Source organism: Balaenoptera borealis (genome assembly GCF_965194805.1).
Source record: "Balaenoptera borealis genome assembly, chromosome: 6".
NCBI lineage: Eukaryota > Metazoa > Chordata > Mammalia > Artiodactyla > Balaenopteridae > Balaenoptera > Balaenoptera borealis.
This window is the reverse complement of record NC_138863.1, coordinates 62,104,081-62,124,682: the sequence shown is the minus strand read 5'-3', so window position 1 is coordinate 62,124,682 and position 20,602 is coordinate 62,104,081. Positions and strand designations below refer to the sequence as shown.

General features: G+C 39.4%; 1 protein-coding gene across 1 annotated transcript in view; it reads left to right on the top strand.

The window, feature by feature from the left end:
- Window positions 1-20,354, top strand: part of MYO3B (myosin IIIB) — a 442,582-nt gene extending 422,228 nt beyond the window's left edge. The window contains exons 32-34 of the mRNA XM_082395388.1: window positions 13,634-13,740; window positions 14,115-14,161; window positions 15,872-20,354. Coding sequence (XP_082251514.1) covers window positions 13,634-13,740; window positions 14,115-14,161; window positions 15,872-16,010 — 293 coding nt within the window. The 3' untranslated portion in view covers window positions 16,011-20,354. The remainder of the gene's footprint in view (window positions 1-13,633; window positions 13,741-14,114; window positions 14,162-15,871) is intronic.
- The last annotated feature ends 248 nt before the right edge of the window (window positions 20,355-20,602 follow it).

Below are 20,602 nucleotides of genomic sequence, written 5' to 3'. Positions count from 1 at the left end.
CCTCTAGGTGGTCACAAAGCACTGAGCTGATCTCCCTGTGCTATGTGGCTGCTTCCCACTAGCTATCTGTTTTACATTTGGTAGTGTATATATGTCCATGCCACTCTCTCACTTCATTCCAGCTTACATTTTCCCCTCCCCGTGTCCTCAAGTCCATTCTGTACGTATGCGTCTTTATTCCTGTCCTACCCCTAGGTTCTTCAGAACCTTTTTTTTTTTTTTTAGATTCCATATATATGTGTTAGCATACAGTATTTGTTTTTCTCTTTCTGACTTACTTCACTCTGTATGACAGTCTCTAGGTCCATCCACCTCACTGCAAATAACTCAATTTCGTTTCTTTTTATGGCTGAGTAATATTCCATTGTATATATGTGCCACATCTTCTTTATCCATTCATCTGTCGATGGACACTTAGGTTGCTTCCATGTCCTGGCTATTGTAAATAGTGCTGCAGTGAACATTGTGGTACATGACTCTTTTTGAATTATGGTTTTCTCAGGGTATATGCCCAGTCCAACTACAGAACTTTAAGGATAAGATTCCTCCACGCATTATATCCACAATGTTCTATCTCTGGGTATTTGCATGTCTCTTTTTAAACAAGCTCTGTTCTGTGTGACTGGACCTTTAATTAAAACACGATTTCTGACAGGCTAGCCAATAATGGATGTAAATTTGTCCAAAGTTTACTAAAAATTATCCAAATCCCAACTCTCAGAATCTTTTGTTTCTACTGGTCTGCTAACCACCTTGATTTCTTTTCCAAATGATGTCTATTGCCTGGGTCAGCAGGCAATGTCACCTGACCCTCCACTCCACTCTGGTGACCCTGAATCTGAGAGACCACAGTGTCTTAGATCTTCCTTGTTACTTTTTCCCTTTCCCAGGCATCTGTAAACTTGCCAAAAGCTCCATGAGGATAATTTTAGCTACTATTCATTCTTAACAATACCAGAAGAGTTCATCTACCATGTAAAAACAAATACAACCCTGAGTCTTTTTCCTTGCACTGGCTGCTTTGTTATCAGAACTTAAAGGTATACTAAAGACCAGTGTTAGAATCATACAATAATGAGCTGGAATGCAAATTCCTCTGCAAATTCAACTATAATATTAATGATTCTTACAAAGAGATTAGCAGCTTGTTCTAAATTAATATTGTAATATATCTTAAAGATCATGTTATGAGGCTTCTTTATTCTATAAGCCTACAATCTATGACCAAAAGAAATAAAATTCTGTATTTTAAACATTTTTTCTTTCTTATTTATAGATAAGGTGAAGGGGGAGGGGGACCCAAAAGTCTAACAAGAAAAAGAGAAAAGCAACTTAATGAATAATGTGAACTGAGTCAGTGACCAGGTGGATGCAATTGTGACATCTGTGACTGCCTGTATCTGCCACCTCTTTGTACAGATTGCCTTAGAATGACCTTAGGAAGTGAGCCATGACTTGTTTTTAAATTTTTATTGTGTCAAAAATTACAGCTTGAATGATCAACTTGTGCATATCCTAAGTAAATTTTTATTGTGTCAAAAATTACAGCTTGAATGATCAACTTGTGCATATCCTAAGTAAAGGTTTTCTCTTTTTCATCACAGATTGGATATAATGCACAGACTACAGTTAAATGTGTTATTTGCTATGAACTCTGCCCCACACTTCAGGCTTCACAGTGCTGGTACCTCATTATCCAGCATGGGTGTTCTGATCACTAGCCACTAGCAAACCATTAGTCAGAGTTTCTTGGGCTGGTCCCACCTCAGGTGCCAATGATTGGTCCATTATGGCCAGGGATTGACCTGGAAATGTGGCTACCTGGCCCTACTCTCAAAAAGGAAGCACCCACTTGGAAAACGACATCACTGTTCATGTTTGTATCTCCAAGAAAGGGGTCTCCATGAAGTCCTTTTTTTAAAAAATCCAGCTTTGACAGCCTCTGTCCTTCCAGATGGTGCACAGAGCCAAGGCTGTCAGAGACCCTTAGTCTCCTGCTGCCTTTTAATGATGGTCCTTGATTGCTAATGACCCCCAGCTGGACTGGCTCCTCAACCCATTTAACCCCTCCCTGCTGGGTCCCCATCTCACGCAGGGTGAGAGGCAGTGAGAGCTGGAAGTGGGAAGGTGCCAAGCCATCCAGGAGCTCCCGCCTTTCCAGAGCTGGTGGCATGTTTCCCGGCGCCATCACGCGTGTCCAAGGTTGCTCCAGTGGAGAGCTCCTGTTAACATGATTTTCACTCTATTGTCAGACAAATGCTACCAGCCTTCAGATTGTTAAAATTTCGTTTGACTAAGCCAGGAAACACTGAAAGAGCATTTCCTGTAGGGTTCAAGAGTTGAGGACTACTGATTTGAATCCCCTGAAATATGTTAGTTTGGAAACTTAAAATTAAATTGCACTGGAACTGTCTTTTAGTCTGGTCGAACTTAGTGATCAGAGCAGATCATATGTGTCAGTGTACAAAGTCACTACAAAGAAGCCTGAGTGAAGGTGATAATTTCCTTCTCTAGGCCTAAATCACTGTATAACACAGGAGATACCCATTTCAGGTATGCGGATAATAGCTGTATTTACTTTGGTTAAGCTTGGCTTGTTTTTTTGCAACATGCTGGACTGTATTTTTTGCAACGTACTGGTCAGGTGACTCAGAGAAGGGGGATTTAAAAGGGAAGAAAGCTGATGACATTAATTTGTTGAAAGATCTTGAGTCCAGTGGAGAAACTCAAACTCAGATCTCTCAGGACCTGCTCATGACAAAATAACCTTCCATGAGAATAAAGGGAAGTGGAGAGCTTGAGAGGTCATTATTCTGTGTATGGTTTCATAAAGAGTTTTCATTAACCTCATATCAAATTGTAAGAAAACAAGGCAAAGAAATTAAATAATTCTATATGACCCTAAAGAACCGAAGTCTAAACTCTTGATCTGAGCAGAGAACTGGGAGCTTTGTGTCTCACTATTTTTATAAATCTTGAAATGTTTACTGGATAGTTGAACCAGATTTAATTTACAGCGTACTAAGGAATTTTTTTCCAACATGAAGCACAAGATAGGAAAATAACCCAAACGTAATTATTTTCTATTTAACTTTGTTTCCCCCAGACACTTCCTATTTTATTGGTTTTTTGGAGATTAAAACTGAAAGCACCAGAGCGATCTACTTTTTCACCACTAATACTGCATTGATCTCACTTTTACATCTCATTAGTTTAATGCAAACAAAAGTCATACCTGTGATTTCATTTCGTCTGTTATTCACATTCTCTACTGTTTCCCACAGGCGCGCACACACACACCTGCCAGTCATTTGTGTGTATAATCGCCCCTGAACCAACTCATCCATACTAATGACTGCTCTCTCTACCTGTAAAAATATTTTAGAATTTATGAACCTTGGTGGGTGTTTGTACAGCTGTACGATATTAACCTGTACATTGCAGTTTTTTCTCACAGCTGGGGAAAGGCTAAGTAACTGGTTAAAATGTGGTCTTTTAGTCCATCAGTGACCAAATGATCCAGAAAGGGGTTCAGATAAGGCCACCTTGTGCAGCATTGCTTTTTAAATGAGTGAATTGTGTTAGAATAAAGTTCTGGTGTAGTTATGGAGAATTTTCCTCCCTGAAGCCCTGAATGCACTTTGTTTGGTCATCTTTAAATTCCAACAAGTCAGTAAGGTCAACAGCATTTATGTCCATTTTGCAGATGAGGTACTAAGAGGCCAAGTGGCAGGAAATCTGTAGTCGCAGCATCTTAAAGTTGACAGGGACCTTAAAGAGCCTGTCAACTAATGGTTCTCACCCTTTACCTGCTTTCACACTGGTTTCATGCAACAAACCTCCATCAGGTACATCTTTCACTGCACACAGTTGCTCACACATTGGGAAGGAGCATGACTCCTAGGAGAACAGCTGAGAATCTCCAGGCAAGAACAGCTGTAATGTCCCACATCACCACCCTCTTGAAAAAAATCACTATATCAGTCCAACCCCATTTCACAGATAAAACATGGCAGCCCAGGGGGCTAAGCAATTCACCCAAGGTCACATACCAGTAAGTTCCAGAACTTGAACTATGCCCAGGCCTTCTGACCCCAAGTCCAGTGCTGGTGTCACTACAGCTGAACAGCCATTTGCACGCTAACAGCAGGTACCGGAACCAGGTCCCCAATTTAGAGAGCCAGGCAGAGCTGGGGATGAACACCCCAGAATCCCCTGCCACGAGGAATCAAAGATGCATTCACAATTAGTATAGTAAAAACCAGCACTATCTGGTGTCCCATATCCTCAGGCATTTAAAATGTCTTTCCAATCTTCAAAGACATTCTTCCGTTCCATTTTTATCTGCTTTTACCTAGGACATTGTTTCCCAGCTCCCAAGTAGTTCACTAGGTGATTTGCATCTCATTAGGAGCTCCAGAAATGACATCTCCCAGCCTGCTGCCTGGCGCTGTGGGTCCACTAAGCATCAGATCCAGGTCTTAGATTTTTTTTTTTTCAAGTTGACATTTTTGAAAAAGCTGAATTAATGCTGTTTTCCCACTGGGCACAGTTTGGGTGGCCATTTTGGCCTTAATTCCTGCCCCGCCTACAGGACCAAAGTTAGAGAAGAGCCATTGTCAGGGAGGGTACAGAGGAAGTCAGTCATCCCACATGAAGACACCTGGCTGGAAAGGAATATTGTGAGACATCAAAATAAGCAGTTAGAAAACTCCTAAAAGCAGAGAGATGGGACATGATACAAACAATCTGACCACTATGCAAAGTAAAACAAAAAGAAAACGAACAGCAACCCATTAGAATCTGTATAACTGATTCTAAGCTTGCACATTTTAAACATTTTTGACTAGTTTCAAATCTCCTGACACCTGAGTTTTATGTTTTGCTTTAAAAGGAGTCTTACTAGGTCCAAATGGCTTTTCAGCTTTGTCATGCATGCATACTGAACCCTCCAGAAGAGCACTGAGCAGAATCACATCTCTGGAAACCAGACATAATGTTTCCATGATCAGCAAAACTGTTCTCTTGGAATAAGAGAAATTATTTTTCCAGTGTCCAGGGAAATTAATGTCTGCTTTGGGCTCAAGCCATTTGATGCAGCTTCCAGTGCAAAGAAAATGCTTGATGATGCCGGGAGCTCTATTGGAGATGCTTCCCCTTCCCAGAATTCCTTCTGCCATTTCAAAACCTCTCTGACCCTAGGCCAACTTTTCAAGATGCAGCTAACTAATCTGCAAAATCAACCTAAGCTCTTAGGAAAGAGTTAAATCTCTGGTTTTTCCAACCCTGGCTACAAATTAAAATCATCTGAAAGGGGGAGGGTCATTTTTTAAACAATAAAAATGCCAGAGACCTAACCCTAACCAACCGAATTAGGATCTCCAGGGATAAGGCTGAGGCGTCAGTATTTTTCAGAAGGCCTTCAGGTGATACTAATGTACAACCAGGATGGAGAATCACTCTCATATAACAAGAATCACGACAACCCCTTAGGCTCTGCCTCGGGTGCCACGCTTTCTCTTTTCATACATTATCTGTCATCCTCACTACAGCCTTACTTGCGTGATCATCATCAGTGAGTTCAGACTTCTAACAAGTGCTACAGATGGGATTCTTAGTCAGGTTCTTCTGACTTTTTTTTTCTTCTGTAACATTCAGGTTTCTCAAAGTATGGGACATGGACCTCTGGTGGTCTGCTAGTTGATTTTACATGGTGTGTGGATGTGACCTTAAATAACACTGAATTGTGTAGAAGAAAGTTACTCCTTTTACAGTCCTCAGTTTAAATTCTTCAGGTTAAGGAGAAAGTCATAGTGATATTAGTATGTCTTAAATTCCTCTCACATTTACTCACCTGTCTTTTTAACAAACCTTTAAGAAGCCCAGAATGTTCTCTGGGAAACAGAACCTAGCTCAGCTGTGAGAATATTGTTTTGTTCTTACTGTATTTACTTTACGGTTTACTTCTATTTATGGCAAATGACACGTGTTTTCCCTTTACAGTAGTAGTTTCATTTTTAAAGAAATGTATTTAAGAGGAAAAGAAATTGGCTGATTTTTAAAATATTAAATAAAGAATAGTACAGGTGTCTCGAATATAGCAAAAAATACTTAAGTGGCAGATGAATGCAGAAGTTTGAGAAATACTTTCCCACAACATGGTAATTTTGAAAAATGGGCATCTCTACACCTATTAGCCAATGGGACCTCTCATCCTTTCACACCAGACAGGCAACTAGTTCCATCCTTTTTAGGTTCAGCCGGGATCTTTGAACTTTGCTGCTGCTTCCAACTCAAGAGGAATCCTGAAACACAAGGCTAATAACATGGGAAGGGGGAAAGGAAGGGCACTTACCCTCTCAAGTAATCAATGAAATGCAAATCAAAACAAATGACGTGCCATTTTTTCACCTATTGAATTGTCAGGCTTTTTCTTAAAGATGCTGACCCATGCTGGTGAAGGCCTTCAAAACAGGTAATCTCAGGTACAGGTGGTAGAAGCATACTTTGCTACCCACTTCCTAGAAGGCAGTTGGAAATAATTTGTAAGTTTTTAAAATATGTATAGTCTTCAGCCAGTAATTCCATTTCTAGAGATTTATCCTAAGAAAATAATGTGAATGATCAAAGATCAAACTATAAGTATGTTCCTCATAGCACTGCTTATTAGAGAAAAACATTGGAAACAACTTCCATGCCCAAAACAGGGAATTGTATAAGTTAATCACAGTTCATTCATAAAATGAAATAGCATGCAACTATTAGAAATGATGCCATTTAGACTAAACTGGAAGACAGATAAGAAACTTGTTCCATCATTTGCTACTATTATGGGAATGGGATTGGGTTTTTTTTTTTCTCACTGCTTAACTTATTTGAACATCATGTTCATTCATTACTTTAAAAAATGTAACTCTAAAAGTATAATACTATTTTTAAAGTAGATTAAATCATGGGAAAACATTTATGACTTTATTGTTAAGTGTGGGGAAAAGTGGTAACAAATTAGATGAATGGACTAAGTTTTGGTTTTGGTTTTTTTGGCTAAAAAAGTGAATACATATTCCTAGAAAAAATATTGAAAGGATATTAAGAAAAAAATACTTAATGAACCTTGTTTTTAAAAGGCCAATTTCATCCCCCTCCTTGGTAGACTAAGGTTCCCCAGAGATGTCCCAGGATAAGAAAGTCCTTGGCAATAATATTCCAATTGACAGAAACAAAGAGTGGACCACAGAGATGCAACAGACCTTAACAAGAATGATGAATAGTAACCATTCATTCATTCTTTCATTCATTCATTGTTTGTTGAGTGTGTGCCAGAACCTGAGCTGTGAAATCGTTTCAGCGGAAGTTACTACCACTTCCCTAACTAATAAGGGGAAAATTCCATATAGAAAATTTATAACTCCACCATCTTCCACAGGCACTAATTTAACTCGGGGATGTTTTCTTTGTAGCAATTTTGCAGTTTTGAAGAAGATTGTTCATGACATAACATGGCAACTGGGAAAATTTGTAGCTTTCCTTTCATCTTAGAAAGGAAGATCTGAATTACATGCACCCCAGGAGAAAATCTCTCTTTCTGGTTGTGTGTGTGTGTTTTACAAAAGCCTACTGAATTCCTTCGTCCCTCCTGAAGTTAGATGTGGTAAGGTGAAAACTTACAAGAATGTCTCATTTAAAGAAAAAGCATCGTAATAGAGGCCATGGCCTAGGCCTTGAGGTTTGAATCAAAAGACCTGAGTCCAAGGCTAGGCTCTGAGGGGAGACCAGCAGAGAGGCCCGAGCTCCCTGGGCTTCAGGCCCCTTAGATATAAAAGCAAGGAGCCTAACCACAGAGGGTACCATCCTCCATGTCATAACTTAAAATTGAAAACTTGCATTCCCAGACATAATTTCTCCCCTTCTACTCCCTGTCAAGGCTCTGCGCATCCCGTGCCTCAGCAGATCAGGAGCAAATGCTTTACAACACACTGGTTGTTTATCTGAAATTCAAATCTAGCTCGGTGTCCTTTTTTTTTTTTCCTAAATCTGGCAACCCTAATTCCATAGATTTCATAATTCTGTAATTTTCCAAAGACTGCATTTTTAAGGTAGTGCAGATTATTGCAGACTTTCTGCCAGTGTGGTTCTTATTGGGAAGGGAAGATTTAAGATGGTCTAGTACCGTGTCTCTCAGCCATGGCTGCACATTAGAACCACCTAAGGAGATAAAATATATGTTTTATATATATACATATATATGTATATATATGTGTGTATGTATATATATATATATATATATATATATATATATATATATATATATATATGAGATAGATAGATAGATAGATCTATCACGGTCCTGATCTGAGCACTGGTATTTTAAAAAGCGGAACATCTGCTGTAGTGTGAAGAAAATGACCCTAAGTAGGGTATATCTCGTAACTCTATGTAGGATTTGCCGTCTGTAAATCTAGAACGCTGAACACTCTGTTTGCCTCAAGGGCTCAAGAGGATGTTTTACTTGGCAAGTGACCTTGGGAATGCCTCATCCACAAAATGGCAATCAGATCAGCAGTCCTACTGCTCAGAAGGTATCCATGTCTGCAGAGGCCCTCAAGGACGGTACAAAGACTATGGCTCTCCCAGTATGCCCTCTCCCAAGAACCCCGCTCACTGCCTGTCCACTCCTCAGGGACCTGGAATCCATACTGTCCCACCCAGGACGGGGAACATTTGGGCTGCATGTGCCATCCTGCCGTCCCTGTGGTTGTCCTTGCCCCGCTGCAAGCCCAGCTAGGAAATTTACCAGAACTGGCACATCTGTAATGGGTGATGGAAAGTGAAACTAAGTGTTAGGAGACAATGTTAGGCAAGAGCATTTGTGGCCAGAATAGCTGTAACTCAGCAAGTCAACTAGAGTAAAGGAAGTCATTTCCTTCTTCATCTCTGAGACCCTGGGAGAAAACAAAAAGCCTCATTTGTAACTTAAAATTGTGTTTGAATTAGGGTTGCCAGATTTAGGGGGAAAAAAGTACACCTGGCTAGATATGAATTTCAGATAAACAACCAATCACTTTTTAATGTAAGTGTGTTCTGAATATATACTTACACTCAGAAGGTATTGGTTGTTCATCTGAAATTCAAATTTAACTGGGTACCCTGTATTTGATCTGGCAACTCTAGTTTGGATATACCTGGATGTTCAATAAAGAAAATTGAAATATTAAATTTCCAAACCAGTTGTTTAAAGTTACGGAACAAAGCCATCAACTAAATTCAGCCATTTGTCTCTCACCAAGGACTTGGCTAATTGTGCCGCCACACAATGATCTGGAATTAGGGAATAAGGAGTATGCATTTCCTGGTGCTCTTGAAACTCTCTCCATATATCTCCAGTTTATTATAGAGTTCTGTGACAGCTCAGAAGAGAAGGGTGTGTTCAAGGTCTCAACTATGAAATCAAAAAGTGCAGGGGGAAAAGAAATGTACAGGGATTCCTGAAAGGAAAGAGAACCTATGTTAAGTTCAAACTGGTATTCATGATATGATATACTTTTAAAAAGCACAACAGGTAGGTAGCACCCAGAGTATTACAAACTGGAGAATTTGGCTTGGCTTACAAATATTTGTGTGAAACGGAAGTTAGCTACTTACAGAATATGAACATCATTGTCTTCAAAGTAATAACTCATATTCTAATGTATATCTTCAAACTTGAACTGCCCAGCTTATCTACATAAACTCGTCAAATGAACTAGGAAAGTGTCAGATAACCCTATTGTTTTGTATCTCCTATGAGCAAACTGACTGGCTCAAGAGCCAAAAGACACGGGTTAAGCTTCCACTCTGCCACTTACAGATTTAGCCTTTGTTACCTATAGTTTCTTTATATATTGAAAGAAATCATAATTCTTGTCCTACATGCCTCATTAATTTTTTATTTTTAAATTTTTAAGGGAAAAAATCATGACAAACTTCTCAAAGTGCACACATATTTAGATTTAATCAGTGTGCCATATTGCTATTTTGTATTTGCTTCTTTTTCTGAATTTTGAATTTTCATCTATCAGTATCATACCCATATTTATCCTCATTGGTGTCTTCATGGTATGACATCATATTTATATCTCAGATTTAACTTGTCCCCAATTATCAAATATTTATCATGTTTCTAGCTTTTTTCTGTTAAAGTATTATATCCATCTTCATACAAATGGTATTTTTTTCTCTTTTGGTTTACTTTGTTGGGACATGTTCCTTGGAACAAGTTGCTTAGCTTTTGCTATCTATTGTCAGGTAACTTCAGGAGAAGTGGAGCCTATGGACTCATGTGTGTACCTGGGGCCTCTCCCACATTGTCTTTTTACTTTTTGATTTATCCTAATTAATAGAAAGACAGTAGTAATTGTTTTAATTGAAGCTCTTTGTCAAGGTGGCTGAATGTTTTTCAATATCTCATTTCATAATTGTATTTCAACATGTATTAATATTTCTCCATCTTTCTCTTGCCTCAGCCTTTCCACATTATGGATAATAGACTTTTGTGTCTATATTTTTAAATTTGTTTTTATCTTTCTGTTGCACTTTCTTTCATCTTAAGGTTTTGTTACTGTCCATCATATAGAATATTTTACTTTAATATAATTGAACCCATCCTTGTCCCTAATATCTTCTTCCACATTTAAGATATATAGTCTATTTCATTTCCTTCTAAAGTTTTTATGGGAATGTTTAAAATGTTTAACTATATAGCTCATCTGGAATTTATTGTGGCTGGTGAGAATCAAGAATTATATTGAGAAAAGTAAAAGATTTAGAATTAAAAAAAATTAATTTGAGTCCAACAGCAATAGCTATGGACTTAGGCAAGTCACTTAACCTCTTAAGACTCAATGTCCTCTATTAGACTGAAGGCAGGGACCTTGTCTTTTTTCTTTTTGTCTTCCCTACAATACTGAGCAAAGTTCCTTACATATAGAATAAGTTTTTGTTTTTTTTTGTTTTTGTTTTTTTTTGTTTTTTTTTTAAACCTCACATTTGTTTTATTTATTTTTATTTTTGGCTGTGTTGGGTCTTCGTTTCTGTGCGAGGGCTTTCTCTAGTTGCGGCAAGCGGGGGCCACCCTTCATCGCGGTGCGCGGGCCTCTCACTATCGCGGCCTCTCTTGTTGCGGAGCACGGGCTCCAGACAAGCAGGCTCAGTAGTTGTGGCTCATGGGCCTAGTTGCTCTGCAGCATGTGGGATCTTCCCAGACCAGGGCTCGAACCCGTGTCCCCTGCATTAGCAGGCAGATTCTCAACCACTGTGCCACCAGAGAAGCCCTAGAATAAGTTTTATAAGGTCTATATTTAAGTTATATTTTTTGCATATTGCTATCCAGTTGTTCCAAGAGCAGTAATTGAATAATGATTCATTTTCCAATTATTTATTTGGTTGCTTTGATCGATCATATATCAGTGATACTCAGATTTGTTCCAATGGCAAAGCACCTGGAAGTTGTGGCACTTCTTGCAAAACATCATGAAATATGGAGATATTAAAGTTAAAATAATGAAAATTAAAATTTGATGCTAAATCAGACACCAGTTTACATTAGATTCTAGTATGGTATAGATACCACCAGATACCAACAGTTTGTCTTAATTTATGGGAAATGTTAAAATAGGGAAAATTCAATCCAATAACTGAATTCTTTCTAAGAATCAGGAAAAGAACACCCACCTATGAAACAGCAAGTTCATCAAGAGCAAAACTTGAGAACCACATCTTATAGTAAGCATTCCCAGTTGAGAATATAAAATAAAAGCTTCTGATCAATTGTAAACTTTACATAAAGTCCAACTGAATGGGGCTGAATGTCAGCTGAACCCCAAAACTATTTAAGATCAGTCTTTTGAGTTGTCAAGTTTGGAATTCCTGTAATAGTAGAAAGTCTAAGAGGGAGTAGATGTCAGATCTCCATTGCATGCTCACACCAGCAACCTTAACTCTAGATGCTTCTGTTCATTAATCTATGAATCAAAGGAGATAACATAAAAGAACCTCACAACCTCATGTTCTACCATATTACAGAATATGAACTTCACAAAGCGTATGGAGGTAAGTATGTTGGAACTATCAGAAAGTACCCTTATCAATTCTGGATTCCTTGTACTCTGAGGATGATGCCAGTACAAGAGTCTGGAATCCTGTTCTCTGCACAGTTCCTGAAGATGTGGACAGGGATGTCTGTTAAGGTTACTGGAACCTTCTGCAAGCACCATCACTTGGCTATGCTAATTAATATTTTTTCATGGAGCTTACTTTTACTTAAATTTGACTTTTTAAAACAATTTTTTTATTAAGAAAGACAATATGCTGTAGTTTTTTTTTAACTGCTAGAACAGGAGGTAAGAGATCTAGGGTTGGGTCCCCACTCTGCCACTTGAACTGGGTTGTGTCATTCATTTTTTCCTTTTATGAAAAAATAGGTATTTAGAATGGATGGTTCCTAAAGTCCTGTATGGTTCTAATAGTCTTGTTCAAACATAGATATGTTCCAATTCAAAAAAAAAAGATGCAAAACTTCATACTTAGGAAATTGATAATTCACTATTCATTATGGTCCTTGCTGAGTCATTCTTCACTTAGAAAATTCCCCCAGAATTTCCTTGTGTAGTAGGAATCTCTAATGAAATCAAACTATGATTCCAAATACAAAGCTCCAACTCTTTTTTATAAATAATTAGTTTATGGTATACCCTTGATCCAAGAAAGTGATATGTCTTTTCCAAACCATGACATTCATGAGCAATATTTTATGGCAGCTGTGTATGCGTGCATGCAGGCACGCGCGCGCGCGCGCGCGTGTGTGTGTTGGCAAGAAGTTAGAACTGCTGAATCCTGATTCAGATATAGTGCCAAAAGGACAGCAGATTTCACGAAAATCAGCTGCTTGGAAGGGAAATAAATCATGACTTTGTTGGACCTGTGGTTTCTTAATTTCTAGTACAGTCTTGGTCCAGGGTTCCAAAATCAGGACTAACACGGAGAGGCTGCTCCGTGAAATCGTGCAATCATCCTTTCCCCTTCTCCTTTACACTACCTCCAGAGACTGCATGGATCAGTGGCATTGTTCAAAGCATTTCAGAAAATACTAGCTCAAGCCATTTGCCCTCCAAAATGTATCCCCCCAAAATGTATCCCACCAAAAGGTTTGCTTCTCATCTACCCAAGAGTGTGTGTGCTCCAGATGTCTTTGAACTCTCACTGTAGGATGTGGTGCAAACTGCCCCAGATTGCCTTCATTGCCTTAACTGAGTTATCTCACCAAGAGGGCATTCTCTACTCTACAAAGGCTGATGACCAACCTCTACTTCACCAGCATGGACAAACCAATTTGCTTTCCGTCACTCTTGACTGCTGACTCAGATAAGAAAGATGAAGGCAAAGTCCCGACAGCTGCCCTTGTTTACACTTAGCAGTCTGTGTGTGTGTGTGTGTGTGTGTTTAGCATGATATTTCTCCTGATATTAGCTAAGGTCTAACGTGCCCGTTAAAACAGGACAGAGTTTCTGCTAAGTGCATTTATGCGATGAGAAATTTTACACTCAATTTTCTCAAAACCTCAGATGCTTTACAGTAAAGTTTTGCTATCCTGTTGCAGATTCAGAAAATGGTCTTGCACAGAAGCAGCGAACACCTCACCGAAGATGTCAGCAGCCCAAAATGTTGAGTAGTCCTGAGGACACCATGTACTATAACCAGTTAAATGTGAGTTCAAAGTGGCCATAAAGCTGTTTCACTGGCTTTGTTTCCAGTTAATAATTCTGTTATTAATACCTGTTCCAGCCCCTCCAGCCCCGCCCCCACTCTCTTATACTCTCCTCTTGAACATGTGCTTAGGCCCTTTATCTGTTGCTTTCATGTCAGGATGTCTGCCTTCACGGTGAATAATTGATGTGGTTTATCAAAGACGAGCAAGATGCATGCTTCATCAGGCTCACTTGAGCCCTTTGATCAAAAAAATTATGCTGTGACTTCTGATATTATCAGCATCTGCTTGCATTCAACACAAAATCACTTTGAATTAAAAATTAACGACTTGCTGCTTTGCTTTGACTGTGTGTTCTTGGCCCTCTCCACAGGGAACTCTAGAATATCAAGGGAGCAAGAGGAAGCCAAGAAAACTTGGGTAAATATCTGTCTTCTTAGTTCTAAGCAACTGTAAACAGAAGGGGTCCTTTGTGATATTATAGAAAATGCAAAACTTTCCAGAGAGGCTTCTAAAAATATGCAGTGGGGATATCACCACTATTATTGACACTGGAAACTACTTTTCACAGCAGCAAGTATACAAAACTTGAATCTATTCTGTCTGAAAAGACTGAAATTCCCACCAAAAGGCAAATGTTATTTTTCATAATTATCCTAGGAAATTGTACTGTCCTCATAATTTGAGACATGTATCAGGCTGTATAAATCAGGCTGTATAAATCCCACAAATCAGAGCACTCCATGCAGTGCAAATAGGCCCCTTCCCCCACATTCCCCTACCCGTGGACCTTAAAGGTGCACAAAGGAAAATTTCCCCCAGTGGTTAGCCAGGGACACTGTGGAGTTTGTGGCTGATTTGCCTGTTAGAATCTCGATTAAGAATAGGAGTGAGACTGGTCAGAGTGGCCATCATCAAAAAATCTACAAACAATAAATGCTGGAGAGGGTGTGGAGAAAAGGGAATCCTCTTGCACTGTTGGTGGGAATGTAAATTGATACAGCCACTATAGAGAACAGTATGGAGGTTCCTTAAAAAACTAAAAATAGAACTACCATACGGCCCAGCAATCCCACTACTGGGCGTATACCCTGAGAAAACCATAATTCAAAAAGAGTCATGTACCACAATGTTCACTGCAGCTCTATTTACAATAGCCAGGACATGGAAGCAACCTAAGTGTCCATCATCGGATGAATGGATAAAGAAGATGTGGCACATATATACAATGGAATATTACTCAGCCATAAAAAGAAACGAAATTGAGTTATTTGTAGTGAGGTGGATGGACCTAGAGTCTGTCATACAGAGTGAAGTAAGTCAGAAAGAGAAAAACAAATACAGTATGCTAACACATATATATGGAATCAAAAAAAAAATGGTCATGAAGAACCTAGGGGCAAGACAGGAATAAAGATGCAGACCTACTAGGGAATGGACTTGAGGATACGGGGAGGGGGAAGGGTAAGCTGGGACAAAGTGAGAGAGTGGCATGGACATATATAGCACTACCAAATGTAAAATAGATAGCTAGTGGGAAGCAGCCGCATAGCACAGGGAGATCAGCTCGTTGCTTTGTGACCACCTAGAGGGGTAGGATAGGGCGGATAGGAGGGAGGGAGATGCAAGAGGGAAGAGATGTGGGGACATATGTATATGTATAACTGATTCACTTTGTTATACAACAGAAGCTAACACACCATTGTAAAGCAATTATACTCCAATAAAGATGTTAAAAAAAAAAAAGGTACAGATGTAAAAAAAAAAAAAAGAATAGGAGTGAGGTAGGTAATTGGTACTAGTCTGAGAACTAAAGAAGGTCAGGAAGGGAACTTTCTCATCTAGAGGGAATCAGACAAGTTAATTCTCATAAATTAAGTTGCAATATGATTACAGTTTCCAGATACCACTAAATTGGGCCCATTATTAGTGTGTGACCTAGATGTGAAAGGCTTTGTGGATCAGACGCCAGTTCCTCCAGGCTGGGGGACCCTGAGCTACCATAAGCTGCCCCCCTAACTCAGTGTTGGGGCCCAACCCTGTTCCAAGTACTCACACAACTTAAGCTGCCCCATTGATGACTGCTGCACTTGTTTTCTTTTTCTGCTGAAACTCTTTCCTTTGTTGCAGCCAAATCAAAGTGCTTGATGGGGAAGATGACTATTACAAATCTCTGTCACCTGTGGGCTCTATCCCCGAGGAGGACAGCTCAGCCCACCCTCTCTTTTTTTCTTCATCCTCAAAGGGAGCATCTTCTGCTCAGCACTGAGCTGTACTTCCTGCCCCCCAAGTCTGTCGAGGGTAAGAACAATCATGGTTATTGACTGATTGTCATTTAATAAGAAAGTCGTGCAATGGGGTCAGCTTCTATGGACATGTGGTCTGTTCTGGAGCCTTACTGAACAATTTTCAGATTTCAAACCATTTTCTCCTACCTCTATCACCCTCCCCACATCTGCTGTGTAGCCTGACCTAGGCAACCTTTCCTTTCCTCATCCCATGGGTCCCTCTGGGACACTGAGCACACCTCCACTACAGCAATAACCATCATTCATGCCCCCAACATCTAAGAGGGTATCAGTCTCACGTGTGGACACTGATGGTATTTCTTTATTTTTCTCACCATGTCATTCCATGCAGAATCGGGCCCTGTGGGACACTGAGCACACCTCCACTACAGCAGTAACCATCATTGATGCCTCCAACATCTAAGAGGGTATCAGTCTCACTTGTGGACACTGATGGTATTTCTTTATTTTTCCCACCATATCATTCCATGCAGAATCCGCCCCTGTGAAAATCCAGGAGTCCCTTTCCTCCTCGCATCTACACTGCATCCCCTTCCCCTTTGCTGGTCTTTTCTACCCCATCCTGCCTCTCCCCAGGGTCAGGGCTCCATTGCTGAGTGCCCCCATCCTTGAGGAGTACACTCAAGGTGTCTGAGGCCAGGATAATTTTTCATGCTCAGGGGAACCTGAATCTTTCAGGTTCTTCCTTTAAGACAAATGAACCCCTCTCTTGCTAATTATTATCCTGATAAGGCCTTTGCCTCTTTATTCTACCTTACCAAGACACCCCCATCAACTTGGCAGTAAAAAGAAAGGAATGTGATGGAAAGAAAATCTGGACCTGTCAGAGTCCGTGTCACATCGTTTTGTAACTGTCCATTCTCTGGTTGGCTGTCTCCATGAGGCTGTGTGTGGCTGCAAGGGAAGCATTTTGTCTCGCCTACCTTTCTGTGCACAGAGCCTAGCACGGTGCCTGGCACAGAGAGGACATCCAGTAAATGCCCACCCTTGAGTGAGTGGAGAGACTTAGTTACACAACATATCTGACAGGAAAGTTACTTTCAATTATATGTGATAGACTATTAATCACTTTTATACACCATAAGCTCTGATTTTTCAATGAAGTTTGGGCTAGTCCTATTGTAATGATGTTTTACCATATATTATATTACTCAGTGTGATTCAATACAACAAGCTTTTTGAGTAACTACTCTGTGCATAACAATATGTGAGAGATTGCTGTGTGATATGAAAACCTAACAAGACCCTTTCTCTAGAAAAGATGTTCTTAACATTCTTCTTGCGGGGTGCCTTCAAGATGGCAGAGGAGTAAGAAATGGAGATCAAATTCCTCCCCACAAATACATCAAAACTACATCTACATGTAGAACAACTGTTACAGAACACGTACTGAACGCTGGCAGAAGACCTCCGACTTCCCAAAAGGCACCCTCAGATAACCTACATGCAGAGGCGGGTCCAAATCCAAAGCTGAACCCCAGGAGCTGTGTGAACAAAGAAGAGAAAGGGAAATCTCTCCCAGCAGCCTCAGGAGCAGCGGATTAAATCTCCACAGTCAACTTGATGTACCCTGCATCTGTGGAATACCTGAATAGACAATGAATTATCCCAAAATTGAGGCAGTGGACTTTGGGAGCAACTGTAAACTTGGGGTTTGCTTTCTGCATCCAATTTGTTTCTGGTTTTATGTTTATCTTAGTTTAGTATTTAGAGCTTATTATCATTGGTAGATTTGTTTATTGATTTGGTTGCTCTCTTCCTTTTTTTTAATATATATTTATATTGTTTTTCTTTTTTCTCTTTTTGTGAGTGCGTATGTATATGCTTCTTTGTGTGATTTTGTCTGTATAGCTTTTCTTTTGCCATTTGGCCTAGGGTTCTGACTGTCCTTTTTTTTTTTTTCTTTGTATAGTTTTTAGCGCTTGTTATCATTGGTGGATTTGTTTTTTGGTTTGGTTGCTCTCTTATTTCTCTCTTTTTTTTAATTACTTTTTAATGTTTTTACTTTTAATAATTTTTTTCTATTTTAATAACTATTTTATTTATTTATTTGTTCTTTCTTTCTTTCTTTTATTTTTTCTACCTTTTCTTCTGAGCCGAGTGGCTTACAGGGTCTTGGTGCTCTAGCCGGGTGTCAGGCCTGAGCCTCTGAGGTGGGAGAGCCAAGTTCAGGACATTGGTCCACCAGAGACCTCCCAGCCCCATATAATATCAAACAGAGAACGCTCTTCCAGAGATTTCCATCTCAACGCTAAGACCCAGCTCCACTCAACGACCAGCAAGCTACAGTTCTAGACACCCTATGCCAAACAACTAGCAAGACGGGAACACAACCCCACCCATTAGCAGAGAGGCTGTCTAAAATCATAATAAGTTCACAGACACCCCAAAACACACCACTGGACGTGGCCCTGCCCACCAGAAAGAAAAGATCCACCCCACCCACCAGAACACAGGCACCAGTCCCCTCCACCAGGAAGCCTACACAACCCACTAAACCAACCTTACCCACTGGGAGCAAACACCAAAAACAATGGGAACTATGAGCCTGCAGCCTGCGAAAAGGAGACCCCAAACACAGTAAGTTAAGCAAAATGAGAAGACAGAGAAATACACAGCAGATGAAGGAGCCAGGTAAAAACCCACCAGACCAAACAAATGAAGAGGAAATAGGCCGTCTACCTGAAAAAGAATTCAGAGTAAAGACAGTAAAGATGATCAAAATCTTGGAAATAGAATGGAGAAAATACAAGAAACGTTTAACAAGGACCTAGAAGAACTAAAGAGCAAACAAACACAATAAATGAAATTAAAAATTTTCTAGAAGGAATCAATAGCAGAATAACTGAGGCAGAAGAACAGATAAGTGACCTGGAAGATAAAATAGTGGAAATAACTACTGCAGAGCAGAATAAAGAAAAGAATGAAAAGAATTGAGCACAGTCTCAGACACCTCTGGGACAACAAAAAACGCACCAACATTCGAATGATGGGGGTCCCAGAAGAAGAAGAGGAAAAAAAAGGGACTGAGAAAATATTTGAAGAGATTATAGTTGAAAACTTCCCTAATATGGGTAAGGAAATAGTCAAGTCAAGTCCAGAAAGTGCAGAGAGTCCCATACAGGATAAATCCAAGGAGAAACATGCCAAGACAGATATTAATCAAACTATCAAAAATTAAATACAAAGAAAAAATATTCAAAGCAGCAAGGGAAAAGCAACAATTAACATACAAGGGAATCCCCATAAGGTTAACAGCTGATCTGTCAGCAGAAACTCAGCAAGCCAGAAGGGAGTGGCAGGACATATTTAAAGTGATGAAAGGGAAAAAAAACTACAACCAAGATTACTCTACCCAGCAATGATCTCATTAAGATTCAACGGAGAAATTAAAACCTTTACAGACAAGCAAAAGCTAAGAGAATTCAGCACCACCAAACCAGCTCTACAACAAATGCTAAAGGAACTTCTCTAGGCAGGAAACACAAGAGAAGGAAAACACTTACAATAAAAAATCCAAAGCAATTAAGAAAATGGTAATAGGAACATACATATCGATAACTACCTTAAATGTAAATGGATTAAATGCTCCAACCAAAAGACATAGACTGGCTGAATCGATACAAAAACAAGACCCATACATATGCTGTCTACAAGAGATCCACTTCAGACCTAGGGACACATACAGACTGAAAGTGAGGGGATGGAAAAAGATATTCCATGCAAATGGAAATCAAAAGAAAGCTGGAGTAGCAATTCTCATATCAGACAAATTGGACTTTAAAATAAAGATTATTACAAGAGACAAAGAAGGACACTACATAATGATCAAGGGATCAATCCAAGAAGAAGATATAACAATTGTAAATATTTATGCACCCAACATAGTAGCACCTCAATACATAAGGCAAATGCTAACAGCCATAAAACAGGAAAACGACAGTAACACAGTAATAGTAGGGGACTTTAACACCCCACTTTCACCATGGACAGATCATCCAAAATGAAAATAAATAAGGAAACACAAGCTTTAAATGATACATTAAACAAGATGGGCTTAATTGATATTTATAGGACATTCCATCCAGAAACAGCAGATTACACTTTCTTCTCAAGTGCTCATGGAACATTCTCCAGGATAGAGCATATCTTGGGTCACAAATCAAGCCTTGGCAAATTTAAGAAAATCGAAATCATATCAAGTATCTTTTCCGACCACAATGCTGAGACTAGGTATCAATTACAGGAAAAAAATCTGTAAAAAATACGAACACATGGAGGCTAAACAATACACTACTAAATAACCAAGAGATCACTGAAGAAATCAACGAGGAAATCAAAAAATTCCTAGAAACAAATGACAATGAAAACACGACGACCCAAAACCTATGGGATGCAGCAAAAGCAGTTCTAAGAGGGAGGTTTATAGCAATACAATCCTACCACAAGAAACAAGAAACATCTCAAATAAAAACCCGAACCTTACACCTAAAGCAATTAGAGAAAGAAAAACAAAAAAAACCCAAAGTCAGCAGAAGGAAAGAAATCATAA